The sequence below is a fragment of the Aspergillus costaricaensis genome, assembly GCF_003184835.1.
Source record: "Aspergillus costaricaensis CBS 115574 unplaced genomic scaffold BO79scaffold_27, whole genome shotgun sequence".
Lineage (NCBI taxonomy): Eukaryota > Fungi > Ascomycota > Eurotiomycetes > Eurotiales > Aspergillaceae > Aspergillus > Aspergillus costaricensis.
The window spans coordinates 187,402-203,583 of NW_020291827.1; the positions used below are offsets into that span (position 1 = coordinate 187,402).

The 16,182-nt window shown below is 47.5% G+C and overlaps 4 protein-coding genes across 4 annotated transcripts; 2 read left to right on the top strand and 2 right to left on the bottom strand.

Annotated features, from left to right (window-relative positions):
- Positions 1-1,635: 1,635 nt before the first annotated feature.
- Positions 1,636-4,244, bottom strand: pps1 (tyrosine/serine/threonine protein phosphatase PPS1). Its single transcript, XM_025689163.1, has 6 exons — positions 3,320-4,244; positions 3,181-3,267; positions 2,237-3,130; positions 2,057-2,177; positions 1,950-2,006; positions 1,636-1,884 (listed from the first exon to the last, which is right to left on the bottom strand). Exons 1-6 carry the CDS (start codon positions 4,068-4,070, stop codon positions 1,758-1,760), a joined length of 2,037 nt encoding a protein of 678 aa, XP_025536935.1. The 5' UTR covers positions 4,071-4,244; the 3' UTR covers positions 1,636-1,757.
- Positions 4,245-7,041: 2,797 nt separating this feature from the next.
- On the bottom strand, positions 7,042-10,533 carry BO79DRAFT_230831 (tRNA methyltransferase PPM2; the record flags this gene model as incomplete). The annotated part of the gene is made up of 6 exons (XM_025684121.1): positions 7,042-7,500; positions 7,555-7,845; positions 7,902-9,583; positions 9,648-10,012; positions 10,096-10,313; positions 10,429-10,533. 6 exons carry the CDS (start codon positions 10,531-10,533, stop codon positions 7,042-7,044), a joined length of 3,120 nt encoding a protein of 1,039 aa, XP_025536936.1.
- Positions 10,534-10,729: 196 nt separating this feature from the next.
- Positions 10,730-12,931, top strand: BO79DRAFT_210466 (phosphoinositide binding protein ATG18). The gene is made up of 5 exons (XM_025682807.1): positions 10,730-11,100; positions 11,167-11,321; positions 11,454-11,613; positions 11,666-12,542; positions 12,596-12,931. The coding sequence occupies exons 1-5, from the start codon at positions 11,049-11,051 to the stop codon at positions 12,642-12,644; spliced, it is 1,293 nt and encodes a 430-aa protein (XP_025536937.1). The 5' UTR covers positions 10,730-11,048; the 3' UTR covers positions 12,645-12,931.
- Positions 12,932-13,757: 826 nt separating this feature from the next.
- On the top strand, positions 13,758-15,718 carry BO79DRAFT_199700 (FAD-binding oxidoreductase). Its single transcript, XM_025681436.1, has 6 exons — positions 13,758-14,321; positions 14,403-14,464; positions 14,573-14,663; positions 14,723-15,062; positions 15,117-15,316; positions 15,385-15,718. The coding sequence occupies exons 1-6, from the start codon at positions 13,868-13,870 to the stop codon at positions 15,660-15,662; spliced, it is 1,425 nt and encodes a 474-aa protein (XP_025536938.1). The 5' UTR covers positions 13,758-13,867; the 3' UTR covers positions 15,663-15,718.
- Positions 15,719-16,182: the final 464 nt, after the last annotated feature.

Sequence of the window (16,182 nt, forward strand, 5' to 3'; positions counted from 1 at the left end):
ACTATTTAAAATTATCTAATATTTTTTAAATAATATTTTGTAATCTCATATACAATCTTAATAGATTTTATATTAATTAACTAATAAATTAAGAATTATTTAAGCTGTTTATTTAATTTATTATATTTTTAATTAATTTAGTTTATTTAGTATATTTAGTTTATTTGGCTGATCTGGATTAATATAATTCTATATATATTTTAATTTAATAAGTATTTAAATATTTTTAATCTATACTGGCTAATTATATAATATAATTAATTAATTAATAAATTTATTTATTTCAGTTATTATATTTATTTTATTTATTTCTCTTAATTAAATAAATTAGATCTTTCAGTTAAACTAAATTAAACTTATAATTATTAAAAATTTAGCCCAGGTACTAATTTAAATTAAAAAAATAATTTAGCAAAGTAGACTAATTAGATTAATAAAAAAATTCTATAAAAGACTTTTATAGAAGACTCCTAGATACTAGACCAAAAAAAATAATATTAGATAATACTAGTCTTAATTAAAAAACTAGATTAAAGTAATTATAATAATAATAATAATATAAGATTAATATAATTAATAAACTTGCTAAAGAGAAGTAAATATTTATTTATTTTTTAAATAAAAAATAAGTAGATTCTTTAGATAAGAAATAAATAAATTTAATTTACTTTCTTACTTATTAAGAGATAAAAGATCTTATTTATTATTTTTAGTAAATAATTCTAGATCAGAGTCATGAATCATCAGTTTACTTATTAAATAAAGAAAATAGGGTAAGCAAGTGGGATAAAGAACAGTAAATAAAGAATCAAATAATTAAATAATCAGAATAATATCAGTAATATAAGAAAAATGATTCATCTTTATATTATCTATCTTAGCTGGGATTCCCATAGAATTTGTATGGGATTCTCAGCTGAGTTAAATAATTAAAAGATGACTGATTTCCAGCCAACATTAACTACTAGGTTCTTAGAGATTTTTAATATGCTCCAGTCTAGTTACTAAATATATAACTATTTAAATAAAATGATAACTGATTGTATTTAATAATTACTCTGTTATATTAAACTAGTTAAACTAACTAAGGATTATGGAGGAGAGGACTAGTGGGAATCTCTATTTATCTTGCTATCTTGCCACCCTGCTTAAATCGGCAGGTGCCTACTGCCTCTGTTACTAGGAAAGCACCCGACAGTACAGATACGAACTTTACCAGGGCAGCGATACGAGTTACTATTCATAGCCATACAGTGTACTGTAAAAGAAGCTACTAGTAAGTATCATTTGTTCAGGAATTAGACTTCGAAATGGCATTGAACATAGACGACGGCGCGTCTGAGCTGCATAAATATACCAGGATCAAACCCAACATCAATGGCAGTAAGCAGGTCGACCCTTTAACGATAGACATCATGCCGATTCCTAGGCCAAGCCACGATAACGCCGTCCTTGGAGAAATCCCACACATACACACAACACATAACATATATTTGGATGCGTAATCAAACATCTCAGTGCCATTAGATTAAGTCCCTCGAACGCCCAAAATCAAGAACGGCGAAAAAAGAAAGTAGATCATTTAGCTGTTGTTCGTGCCCTCATGTCAAACATATCGGTCATCATCATATCTGTTGTCTTTTGTTGCAGGAGACGCGGTCTGTCTCCGTATAGAGGATACCTGGCGGAATGTGGCGTGTGGAGCACAGCTCCCAGGGTCACACTTCTGCAGGCTTCCTGCATGATCGAAGTCGCTTTCACTGTCTAGAATACGGTTTGTTCATCAATGCGATCTCGCGAGCCACGGTAGCCCATTCTAGTTCCCGTCTTGCAGGCTTGTTTCGCTTCTGTAATTGTAACTCCTCCCATTTAAGAAGCTCGTATCTAAAATATACCGTTAGCTAACAGCGTCCAGGATTATGCTTAGCAGGTATAGAGCTGGGACTTACACAAATCGTAGATGAGGCTGGATGATTACGTTAAGCCTTCGTGCTCGGACAAAACAGCTGGGCAAACGTTAGCGTAAGTCGCATGTAATATGATCCAGTGGACCTACTATGCCCTAGGGAACGAGAGGCCTAATGACGCCATCACCTCGGCAATACAGATGGTCGCTGAACGTGAGACACCCACGCGACAATGCACCAAGGTGGCCATTCCGTCCTGCTTTCCTTGTCCTAAGTGACCAGTCCTGATAAGCATTCGTTCTATCGGTGCCAGCAGCATATCAACTTACGAATGAATTCTAGGCAGCGATCGAACGCCCGTGTCAACGGATCAATCCCATTGTCCTGAACATCAGTGATGTGCAGAATGATCTTCTCGTCCACCTTAGCAGAGTCGTTGTTCCACGTCACGGTTTCGCCTATGCTGAGGATGCGCTTGATGCCTAACGCGGATAGCATCTCCGGGTTGTTGGCGTGGGACAGGTTGCCCAGGTACATGTACGGCAGAATGCGACTTGGAAGGGAACCATCGCAATATCTGAACCAAGCAGGATCGGGAAGGCTCCTGATCTTGTGTGATCGAGTTGCAGGGCTTTCCTGCAATAGTCGTGCTTGTACACCGCTCATGAAGGTAATATCAGAAGGGTAGGCGAAGAAATTTCGCTTCTTCTCACAGTGCAGTCTGAGCCAAGCATTCGGAGCCGAAATGCCCTCTGCAAACATCAAATAAGCTATCGCTAGCAGTGAGCTTTCAGTGTAGCCGTCCGGACAATGAATGAGAATTTTGCGGGCTGTCTTGGTGAGGGGGATCATTGGGATATCTCCATCCGCATCAGCCTTCTGGTCTGGCTCATCCGGATTGGCCAGGTAATAGATCCAGCGGACCGTGTTTACTAGATCATCGATCTCTCTGGTTTCACCTGAGGGCAAAAGGATCGAACCGGATGAGGGAAACTCCAACTTCTGTGGGCCTTCCTCGAGTTGCTTATTGAGATTCGCCAGGAAGCGAGGGCCGGGAATACTTGCGAGCTCGCTGGCCTCGATCAAGAGGTCGAATTTCTCGGTAGGTGCAGGCCCGCAAGATCCAGGCCGTAATAGGTAATCGGGTGTAGGGCCAAGCCAGACATTCGTCGAGATTTCGGAGGCTTTGGACATCTCACACATCTCCAACCGTTCCCACTGGACTAGTAACATGTTAGAATGACAACCAGCGAGCATCCTATATGTCACTTACAGAAATCCACGACCTGTCCCGTAAGCTGGCCACTGGAATTGATAGCCACCAAGTGCGACGCTCTCTTCTCAACCTCAGAGAAGGGACCTAGTGATCGATTAGCTCGCGGTTACCCTTAAGTAGGACCCATGTTACTCACAATCAAGGACAAAGGTGTTATAAGCAGGAAAGTTACGGTCAGGGTCGTTCTTGATTCTCCAATTATGCTGTGCCGTTGCCATTCGCCTTGCAATGTCCAGAATCTGTTGCTGGGTTGCACTATTCTCACCGTAGACGATAATGTCAGATAAGGGTGCCAACTTTGCGGTCTGTATCTGGAAGTTGCGCACTGAGAAGCCTTCCCGAGGGTCAACCGCGATGAATTCCACTCCCGACGGGGCCAGAACCTCTTCTGGAGCTACCGCACCCTTGATCCTGCAGGAGGATAGATTACCGCCGACTTTGACAATGGTGATACCCCGCCAGCACCTCGGAGTCCGACGAAGAGAACGTTTTCCCTTCGTAAAGAATCCCAGTTGCAAGTGATTATCTGGATGAAGCCCGTGCAGCCATGGAAACATCGATTCGGGATTTGGCAGTGGTTGGGCGGCCCAATGCTCCAAAGAAGCGGACAGGGTTTTGAGGTCAATTGTATACACCGTAGGTGAATGAGTCAGTCGCCGGGATTTATCAGGCGGATATAAGAGCGACGAGGTCTGATCATTAGAGTTGTCTTTGGCAGCTGGAGATGGTGCATGAGCATTAATTGGAGAGGGACCCGTGGGGCAAACAGGTATATGCTTGTTTGGGATGGGAGACGAAGTTCTGTTCAGACTCAATGCGGGAGTCAAGCCGGTCGGGGGAGGTGTTGAGTGTCGCAGCGTCTGCTGCTGCACCACAACTGTCGCCATGATTTAGAAGAATGAAACCCTCTATACTCCGTGTGCCGCCAGCGATGTATATCCCTTGAAACGGAATTTATCCAATATCTTGACAGTGCAAACGAGGCCAATCAACAACGCATTCCTTATTTTCGAGACCCTGTAGGATACCACGCGCGGGTTCAGTCGCCAAAGAGCGATTCTTCTCTGTAATTAGAATAAAATTAGTATCTGTAGTTCAGAATCGAGGCTCAACAACGCGTCTTGTGTTTCCGCATAGGAAGGGGGGCGCGGTGGGGTGTGGGGAGCCGATGACATACACAATACACCAGCAAGACACTAAACTTTAGATGATCTAATCCCGGTGAAAGTATGTCTGGGAACCAAGAAACAGGAATAGATGAGATATATGAATTTGCAAGTCATGAGAAGAGACAACAGGTGATAAGATACATGGCAGCGTAGATCGTTAAATGAGGAGGGGAGTCAATTAAATTGGGAACTGGGAGGAGAAGGTTTACCCACAGCAGATAGCAAGCTAAGATACGCCCAACCCCACAATGATAAAGGGAACCAGAAACACAAGCACCCCAAGGCGATCCAGAAACGATCAGGATGTGGGGGAAAAGAGTGGGAGAGTGGAAAGTGTAAATGAAGATGAAGTCAGCGAAAGATAAGGGTAGGAGATAAGGTGAAGTTAAGTAATAACCCAACAGAAGTGAATCATGAGGGAGAAAGGGAGGAATGAAGGGAGGGGGGGGGAAGACGACTTCTTGAGGAGTAGAAGACGTGGAAGGGGAAGAGGAAGACTAAGAAGTTGAGAAGAAGAAGAAAGAAGGAGGAGGAGACGGAGAGGAGGAGGAGGAGGGGAAAAGGGAAGGTTGTAGTACAATAAGACTACTACTACTACTAACTAAGTAATTAGCCAGGGAGAGGAGTACTTACTCACTGGCTCACTGCAGGTCAATCCAGTATGGGGGTGGGGAGGGGCTTAAGGAAACGCGCGGTGGGCCTCCGTCACTAGTGGCCACTTAGTCCCGCCGTAGCGCCGCGGCTTCTCTGCGATGGGGCTGCCCCGTCTGGTTTCCATTTCCCTTTTCACCACCCACCCCCCAAAAAAGAAAGAAAAGAAATTCAAATCATCCATCCATTACTGCAGTATCTAGTGCATCGATCTTCCAATCTATCCCAATTGATTGTAATGGTCCTTGCTGCCACTTCACTCCAACTGAGCACAGATTCTCGTCTCATCTGCTACCCATCTCATGCAGCCCCTCCCGATCATTCTAGTGTGGTAGATAGCAGGAACCTTGGCCCGACCTTGTCGTCACCATCGGCCATCCTTGATTTCAGGCAGAAGGTCCCCACATCCGGCCTGTCCAAGATGTGTGTCAAGATGATAGATAATACAACTTCCCCGTTTGCGGCCAATGATTCCACCCTCCCCCCTTCTCCTTCCACACACACACCCCCGGCGCTCAGGCAAATCTCACTAGTTACTACAGCCCAGAATATGCTGTGCGCTGCTACACAATAGGCTGGGCTGCTTCAATACTCTTGGGTCGTCTCAAAATTTCCAACCCCCACATCTCCCCGGGAGTCTTGACGCCAACACCTCTAGTGTAACGCCCAATAGGGCCTTGAAGCAGTGGTCTTCCGGCTGGGGACCGCAGATACGGCGACACAAGGCAAGGTGCGGCACCTGCTCTGCCGAATGAGAGGTCGTTGGTCGACAGAAGTGGCAGGTCCGTCAAACTCAGTCTGACTGGTCCGGCTTTATGATTGGCATCCACGCACGTCCCGTACCCTCCTCGCCATTGATCTCTTTGACAACGGTTGCTGACAGGGACCCGTGGTTCTTGTCAAGTCATGCGTCTGCCCACCCCCATCTCCAACTTATCACCCAACCACAGTCTGGGTGCGGACTCATCTGGACGACATGACATCTACATTACCGACCCATTAATTGCTGTTTGTCCTAGTGCAGATGTACCCCTGGGTATATGCGTGACCATCATGGTATGCATGTCTTTCTTTTGACTTTTCTCCAAAATTTAATGCTGTTTGCCTTTTTCTGCCCCTTTGCTACTCTAGTCGATGGACCTCATTGCTTCTTTGGTCTATTGCTGTACTCCTCGAGAGCCCATGTACATTCTTCTGTCTCGTGGGGGACCTGCATGTAGTATGCGTTGTAATCATGTAGCGCACTCACCCTGGTTCTACAAAGTGCAGCTCACAGCCATGCAGAGCCATCTACATGCCTAAGATTAGGCACGCGACAAGGAGAGGGGTCTGTGGACAAGCATGGTCCTATAAGCCGTGAAATTAAGTATCTCGAGGCCGATCCAACGTTGACCGGATAAAGTAAGGCTTTCCATGGTGTCGCCTGAACCTTCTGGGTGGGTAAACAGCAATAATCATCCCGATCACAGTATCACGATATTCTTCTGCTTTTCCATTGATATGGCTTCTACGGTGTCACTTGCTGCAGATCGGGCATCGGTCACCCACAGTTAGTCCTCCCGACCGTGTTGCGTTGGCTGTAACCAACCCGAACCAAGTGTCAAACCAGTGAGTGCACGGGCGTGTCCATCTCGTCCCCACTTCGGCTTTTCCCTAGAAGCCAAGCTTAAACCGGGTATCTCTCCGCAGAACTCAGCCCCTCTTCCCACCCAAAACCGCTCCTCGCTGCTCCTGCCTACTCCACCACCCGTTCACTCGGCGTTACTTGACTCCTCTACCACGTGCCTCTCGCCTTGCTGGCCTTGAAAAGCGGCCCGATCTTCACACATGCAACCTGCCTGCATCGTGAGGCAGTCAGTCGTTGAGGGGCCAGACAGAATGTGCAGTCCCGAATACAGGGCCAGGCTCTGAGAGTCAGACAAGTCGTGCCACCTTGCTCTCAAACGATCTCGTGGCGAGATTGATAGACTGCCAACTGGCGATTAACGCCAGCCGGCCAATACAACTTCCTCGGGTCAAGGCTGGACACTCCGTTCATCTATGCTTCGGCCTTGTCTCTGAGCTCTTTTGCAAGTCTCAGCAAGTAGAAACGAGCCATGTCAGGCGGGAGGCCATCAAAAGACTTTGCCATCTTCTGAAGATCGGTCCTCGCTTTCTCATAGGCTTGCAAATCACGGTTCCCGTAGACATCCCGTCCAGCTGCATATCCTTTCGATAGATTGCGAAAGAAAACATTCACGGCCACACTGACCTGGCCAGTCGGAGATGCAGTGTGTAACCACAACGGGGGAATGAACAGGATGTCGCCACGACGCATAATTGCTTCATGTGGCGTCGTGTGTGGCACCGAAGCAATTGAACCGTCTACTGAATTCTGAAATATGTTAAGGGTGGAGCTTGATGCCCCAGCAGGGACCTGGAGGTATTGAACATCACTAGGTGGGAAGAGAATAAGTCTCTTCTCGCCACGGATCTGACACAAAACATTTGCCATGACCTGGACATAGTCAGTGCCTCACTTCTGCAGGTATCTGTTCACATGCACACTCACATCGTAGTGCAGCCACAGGGTGACTGGCCCAGAGATCCTGAGTGGAGAACTGTGTTCGTTCTCAACAACCATAGCAAAAGGGTCCGGGAGTCTGAAATCATCCTTGAGATTGGGAAAATCTACGGCTAATTTGGCAGGTTGTCTGGTTGGCTCTTCAGTGGAGATACTTCTAAGATATTGACGACCACCCGCGTGCACTTCATCCAGGAAGGCGCCGAACTCCTTGGTTGTGTAGGAGAAATTCTTCGTTTGGAAACTCATATGGTCGGACTGAGCGTCATGCACGACAACCTATCGAGAGGCTCTTAGCCAGATTTCTCAGGGCAAGCAGGGTCGGTGGCTTCTACCTTGCGGTCCCTGCCAACAGCATCCGCGAGATACTCCTTTGTCCAACGCTCGGTGCACGGACCAAGGTCGGAACCTTCGATGATTACTGGTTTCCCTTCCACAAGTATCTGTTGAAATTGCGCGGCAGTTTCAACCTTGACACGAGGAATCGATGTGACATCCTTGGTGCTTTGTTGGTCCACATTGGATGGCTCCACCGACGGCTCCTCAGCTTTCAATGGTTGCGCAATCTCAGAGATCCGACCCCACTCGTTCTCAAGAGCTGTGTCAATGTTCTTTAGAAGCCAGGTGCCTTCCGTCCAAAAGGTTCCAAAAGAGAAACAAACTGCACCACCGCCCAGCAGCAAAACCTCGTCCGCGTCGACGGTATGAGCCGCATGGCCGACCAGTAAAGGTCTTGGCCCACCAAAGTTTATCCCAAGCCCTATTGCAGACAGTATGTTACCAGACTGCGATACAGAGTCGCCAGTAAGGCACTCGACAATCGCTTTCGTATTCAGTAGCATGATTTCCTTTTCATAGGGCACAATCTGTCGAGGGATGATACCACCAATAAGAAGCAACCCCCGGGAGGAGCAACTGACGGTGGCGCCGAAGCGGCTGAGATATTCAAAGGTGGGTGAAGCTTTCTGCAACTTTTCTGTGCCATCGTGCAATTCCACATAGTACGATCCGTCACTGCGCTGGTGCAACTTCCATGTCCAGAAATCTTCCACGATAGTGCCATCCGCTCCAATTCCTCCGAAGAGGAATCCAGACGTATTGTCTATGCTTGCCAGGCAGGCCCCGAACCTAGCATTTGGGCTTCCATTGACCGCTTCAACGGGTTGCCACCCGTCCTCTTTGCTCCATAGTAACCAGGTGTCCAGCGTCGTGCCATTGCTCGTCTTTCCTCCGTAGACCAAGACATAATCTGAGCTCAAGGTCACTCTGATCGCACTATGTCTGAACCGCTCGATTGGGAGGTTATGTGTCGGACGCCACTGGGTCCCCTGTCTTAGCCAACAATCCTGAAGACCAGCAGCGGGTGAAGCCCGGCCACCAACAAGTAAACAATCGCCACCAGATAGCTGTGTTACGGTATGACACATCCTGGCTGGGATGTCGCGGGAAGGTACAGGCAGGGTAGGACCGGTGACGTCGCTTGTGTTCGCGTACAGATCCGTCGTTGCTAGTCGCGTCTGCCGTCCCAGCCCGGCATGGTAACCGACCGAGTTTGTGCCATCTGGAACAAGCGCTCCGAACCTGCGTTGGCCACCTCCCGCCGGATACTTTGCAAGAAGCGCGTACTGGTTGGACGCGTCGACTTCCTGTTCGGCCTGCGTGGTCTTTGCTGCGCTGCGATCTATTTCTCCTTGTGATGTAGAGGCGACGAGAAGGAAGTAATGGGAAGCAAAAAGTGCGAATTCTTCCCATTCATCGAACGGTTCCACAGCATCCAGAGAGGATCGCAGCGAACTGGTCACAAATCCGTCATCCGACCATAGATCCCACAGACTTCTGGCATTGGCTTGCTGCCATCCGGCGTTCCTGAACCGCTGTTCTTGCTCGTTAAGTGAAGGGTATTCGTGAATCGAGTACAGCGGTGCTCCGAGCTTCTTGAAGTGTTTCATCATGGTCGAGGCGAAAGGATGATCGGGTCCGTCGGGGAAGAACTGTTCAAGAATACAGAACTTGGCATCTATGAGGTTTGACGTTAGTTTGCATGCGATCAGCCACGGAGCCGCACGGAATAGACACCGTACCGTTGTTCAACTTTGACGCCCACTCGACAACCGCATTGGCAGACTTAACATCCATATAGGTCAAGGAAACCTCAGCTAGGAAGAGGACTGAGCACTCAGCGGGCAAGACCTCGGCTCTCAGCACATCGTCCAACTTTTTGAGATTTTTGAGATCGCATCCAATGCCTAGGTATTTCGCGCTGCGTATTTGCACGGCGCTTTCGTCGGATAGGAATTCTACATCCTGGAGAACCTGTGTGATTTCATCGGTCCGTTTGATGGCAGTCTTCTTATTGATCATGAGCTTCTCATAATCGATATCGACGAATTGCGTATCTCTACACAGGGATGGATCTTCACTGAGGAGAATGAACGGTAGGGGATCACTACGATAATCCATCTTAGCATACGATCCAGGTACCAATAGGTTCTGCAACCAAGCGGTTGCTTCCGGTTTGCTACGACTCACAATCCACACCCCAAGTTCAGGACAAACTTGGGCTTTCCCGTAGGCTCTCTCATAAATTGTCGCACCGACTCTGCCATCGCATGCATACGAAGCCAATATCCGCGATTGATCAACGGCGACCGCCGCTGGGGCTTTTTGACGAAATACCGAAAGAAATGGGGCTTGGGATAGTAGAGCATTTCGACGCTGCGTTTAGATACGATACTACTGTTATTGGTCTAGGACGGTTAGATGTAGCACAGGCAATCGAGAGAGATGTAGGCGCTGGGGGGTGGTCTGTATCTGCGCCAGGCGCATAGTGGGACTCCGTCATAGTATGCAATTGCGACTTACCCCCATAACCAGATCGGCCTCCTTCTCAGCTTTCGTGCTGGCTGTAGCCATGGCCGGCTTTTTCGTAGCTGCCTTGACAGGGCCGGCTTCCTTTTTTGCCGTCATGGTGAAATTGACGTTGTGCGGGGTTAATCGTAGGAGAGGGAAGAAATAAAGTGGAAATTTGCGAAAAGAAAGGCGGAAATGTCGATCAAGATGTGGCCCAAGCGTCAGGTGCTTCGCTTGCCGCGCCTGACGCAGACCGCGGCAAAGGAGAGGAACTGTTGTTCTTCCCCCGGATACCTCCGCTACCAACCAACCAAGTCGGCGTCACCTCGCGGTTGTGGAGGCGCTCGGAGTATATAAACGGCGAACCGTTACTCGAGTATCAGTTGCGCAAGCGAGAGATGCAAATCAAGGCCCATCAACAGTGACGGAACCGGCTCTAACCAGGGATCTGCTAACCCCTCCATACCCGACACTAAAGCGTGTTACTCCTCCAGGCGACGTGATATCACCAAAGCTCATCTCGGATCTCTCGGTTTATTCATCACACGGCATACTGTGCTGTCATATATCCGTTTGATAGGAAAGCAGAGTGGAGTGAGGTGTGGTCGATCCCGGTGATCGACAAAGCAACGATGTCGATGAACTTCGTGACGTTTAACCAGGACTATAGCTATCTAGCTGTGGGTAAGGCTCTTCCTGCTCCCAACTCCTCCCTTCTACACTCATGAACTATGTCTTGACACCTGTCAGCGACTTCTAAGGGGTTTCGCATCTTCACCACGGACCCTTTCGCAAAAAGCTATGAGACGAAAGAAGGGAATATAGCTATTATTGAGATGCTGTTCTCGACGTCCCTGGTTGCGCTGATCTTATCACCACGTCGCCTTCAAATAACTAATACCAAGGTTCGTAGGAAATCCTTCGCGCATGATGTTAGATTCTTCTTTTTCAAAAATCGCATGATCTCTCCCTGTTTCTGCTGCGCGATTCACGAGGCGCAAATGGTTAACGCTTTTTCTCACATCTGCAACATACAGCGCCAATCGACGATATGCGAATTGACATTTCCCACGACCGTGCTGGCCGTGAAGCTGAACCGGAAACGGCTTGTCATTGTGCTGGAGGACCAGATATACCTCTACGATATCCAGACGATGAAGCTCCTGTATACCATCGAGACCTCTCCCAACCCCAACGGTAAGGCTGCGACTACCTTTATGGATGTGCTCGATTGTCTAATTGTCGGCAGCACTCTGTGCCCTCTCCCCATCCTCGGATAACTGCTATCTTGCATACCCTCTTCCGCAAAAGGCGCCGCCCTCTACGTTTCAACCTCCAGCTCACGCTCCTCCGGGAACGACACATGTTACACCTACAAGTGGCGAGGTCTTGATCTTTGATACTTTGAAGCTGGAAGCCATCAATGTCATCGAAGCGCATCGGTCTCCGCTAGCGTGTATCACGTTGAATAGCGACGGAACACTTATAGCCACTGCGTCGGACAAAGGAACGATCATACGGGTATTCTCTGTCCCCGACGGGCGCAAGCTTTACCAATTCCGACGAGGGTCGATACCATCCAGAATCTACAGCATGTCTTTTAACACCACCTCGACTCTCCTTTGTGTATCCTCTTCCACGGAAACAATCCACCTCTTCAAATTAAGCCTTCAATCACAGTCGCCAGACGCAACACCATCCTCTTCACTTACGGCCGCTGATCGAAGGTCTAGCCAAAGCTCACTTGGACAATTATCCGATGCCGATGATAGAGGTGGAGACATGGCCGCATCCGAGCTTGCGTCGAGGAAACACAATGGAACTCTGATGGGCATGATCCGGCGCACCTCCCAAAACGTTGGGAGCACATTTGCTGCCAAGGTTGGAGGCTACCTCCCTAAGGGAGTCAGCGAGATGTGGGAGCCCGCCCGAGACTTTGCCTGGATCAAATTGCCCAAGTCCAACCAAGGACCTGGAGCAAACGGGAACAACGGCCCGTTGCGCAGTGTGGTCGCCATGAGCGCCAACACTCCCCAGGTTATGGTGGTGACTAGCGACGGCAACTTCTATGTATTCAACATCGATCTCTCCAAGGGTGGTGAGGGGACGTTGACTAAACAATACTCGTGAGTGTGCTTTATCTACAGGTATAGAATGACTGATATTGACTGATAAGCAGTGTGCTCGACACAAATGACCGCCTGGGATACTCCGTGATGGACTATTAATCTCGCCATGATACCACTCGTTACGTCTACTGCTGCTACAAGTCGATCGTTACAGCGCCCGTTGCATTCTGTTTTAATTTGAGCGTTCATATACTTCTAATAGGGCCAGTATACGCCTTCCTATTTGTTCTTACTCTATCGTTTAAGCCTTCTTAGGGCGCTACTCCTATCCGCCTTGCATGAATACTATCATGTGATGACTGACTTCTTCTCGTCTTAATGCTCTTGCCATGTAATCCCATATGTCCTAGACCCTGGGTATCTTTGTGATGGAGGTCGGTTCCGCCTCGAGTGTCATGCATTTCTGATGTTCGAGCGCTGTACTGTATGCTTGTACTTTATGACTTTATGCATGAAAACTTGGTCTGACACCCACTTGACTTCCTCCCTCCCCCTCTACCCGCAATTTTGACGCCTGTAATCCAATCCAGAAGTCGTATGAGCCGAATATACAGTACCTTTATCACGGTGAAGCCGTATCATAGACAAGCTTCTCCTGCCTGTTATATTCGACACAAAAAACCAATCTAGAGTAACTTATTTTATATCCCAACGCCAGAAACAACGTTCATAATATGTTTGAATTATCAGCGCACGACCACGCAGAAGACCCAGTAGTTGCTTGAATAACACGAAGGTGTCCAGCAGGGCACCAATGAGAAAACCCGGGTGACCAAATCTGCGGAATATCACTAGCTGTGAATCACCAACAGACTGCTAATTATCAGATATCCAATCAACTGTGACAACCAACGTATTCGCTGGATAAATACTTAGTATGCTATAGTAAAACCGATCATTCCCGCTGGGCTCCACTTTCCACCTTATGTGGGTATCTGTGCTTTTAGTGCTTATCCATCCTGCCTTATCATTGCCCCGATCTGGACAGAAACAGGGGTTGGGGTTGGATGGAGCGGAGAGAGGCGCAGTGGGAGGAGAATGAAAGACAAAGAGAAAGTGAGTGAAGTGGATCAAGCAATGCACGTTTGGGCACATCCCTCCTAGTCAGAGACTTCAAGCGAGACTAGGAGCCGAAGTGACAGGCGTCTCTTGTAATATAAAACTCCCAGACACCTCCAGTCGAGCTCGTGCGAGAACCAAAAGAGAAGAAAACAAAAAGACAGCTACTGCTCACTTCACTGCCTTCAGCACATTTCAATAAAATATCAACCTGTAACAACAACTGATCCAATCCCCCATCCTCATCTTTACACAGGACAATCATGGCGGCCGCTGCTTTAGATCAGCTTAGATCTATCTTTCCCGATGATACTCCCGATAAAGTGGTGATCAATGAATCTGGAGACAAGTACCAAGCTGCTGTGACTTACCCCTGGTCACAGACCTGCTGGACTCCTGCGGCAGCATATGTCTACCTGAGCACTGCTGAGGAACTGATCAAGGCCCTGGCTATTGTACAAGAGACTGGTACCAAGTTCGCTGTCCGCACAACCGGTCATAACCCGAATGTGGGATTCAGCAGTGCCGGTGAAGCAGGTGTGGTGTTGGATATCAGGGAGCTTAGGTCAAAGGAACTACTGTCTGATCAACAAGGCATTGCACGCTTTGGGTCGGGAAATACCTGGGGCGAGGTATATGCTTGGCTGGAGGAGCGAGGGCTGTCAGCCATTGGGGGAAGGGATTCCCAGGTGGGACTGGGAGGGTTCCTCTTAGGAGGTATGTGTGCTTTCTTGCTTGCTTGCCTGTCTCTGTGTGACCCCTTATTGTTGGAATAAGACATTGACTACTTTGCAATAGGAGGTTTGGGGGCTTTGCCTAATCTTTATGGACTCGGCGCTGATGGAGTGAAGAACTTTGAGGTATGTTCGAGAATGCCTTTGACATTCTTTGTTTTTGTTCTATTTTGGGCGATGAGTTGAGTGTAGGGCATGGCAGTACCAGGATTTAAAAATTAACGAGTCCTCCAGATCTTACTCGCGGATGGAAAACTCATCAATGCTAATAGAAATGAGAACTCCGATCTCTACCGCGCCCTCAAGGGTGGTGGCTCTAACTTTGGTATGTCTAATGGCATAGTTGTCTTCAGAATATATGTTAATTAATCTCAATCATAACAGGCATTGTGACACGGTTTGATCTTGAAACCCACCCTTTGATCAATGTCCAATATACCATCAATCTCTACAACCCCGAGGATCATGTGGCAATTAACCAGGCTACTTTCGAAGTTCAAAAAATTATGGAGAAAGATCCCAAGATTGGGCTGTTTACCAATTTCAACAACGGCTTTGTTGCAGTAGGCCTACTCTATGGAGACCATCCAGCTGAGTCTGAGGCCCGGGAAACTTTCAGGCCGTTCCATGACCTCAAAAGCTTGATGACAACAGTTATACCCTCGACAAATGGTACCCTTTTATCTCTAGCTCAAGCTATGGGTCATGCCCAGACACCTCTCAAGTAAGTACTAGTTGTAACCGGAGCTTACTCTTATGGTTACTAATATAGATATAGACGATCTATTTGTACAGTTACCACCCGGAACTCACCCGAGCTATACGAAGAAGTGTATAAAACCTGGGTTGAGGTCCGTAAGACCCTTCCAGCTGATACCGTCCTACATTATACCATTCAGCCAGTCGGTACAGCTGCTGTTCAAGCTGGTAAAGACCGTGGTGAGAATATCATGGGCCACGAGAGTGTTCCACAATGCTGTATGTTTACTCCCCATTCCTTGCATGTCAGTTGTTAAGGCTAATGCAACTTCCCCCAATTGTAATAGGGTGGGTATTCACCTGCGAATGGCCCAAAGATGGCGATGATGTTGCTGCACAAAGTGCCGTGAATACCATGTCTGAAAGGGTGCAGAGTCTGGCTAAGGAGAGAGGACTTCTTCTGGATTTCAAGTGTATGAGCTTTGCTACCGCTTTCCAGAAGGTTTTGGGCAGCTATGGGGCCGAGAATGTCAAGCGGATGCAGGAGGTGGCGGCCAAGTATGACCCTGAGGGCGTTTTCCAGAAGCTGCAGAATGGCGGCTTTCTTCTACGGGACAATGTCTAGATGATTACTTCGGGGAGGTGCACGGAGGCGGACATAGATATAGTATAATAGCAATGGGAGGTTTCTTCTCTTTTCGAGCGTGCCAATCTCAAGAAACGTATGGGTAGAGTGGCACCGGCCGATAGCATTCTTTGGAACTTACTATATAAGATATATTGTAGAGAAAGAATAGAGAGAAAAGAACAATAAAGAAACAGTATATATACAAAGAGTGAAAAGCTTAAGAATAAATGCCATTGAAATGATTCTTAGAGAATTGTACAAAGACGCTTACAGAGGATTGACGATGAGTATTCAAACTAGTAAATTGAACTTGGACATAAATTTTTTTTCTCATTAGGATTACGAGAAAAAAAATCCACGAGATTAGTAAACTCTAGACTGTAATCCAGCAAGTTCACCCCCCTAATTTTTGATGTGATTTGTATTGTGTCATTATTATTTCTATCTTGCACTCTATAGTACCAACCTAGCTCGACAGCCCACTTCCGACTCACAATACATTCCCCACTCCCCGCAG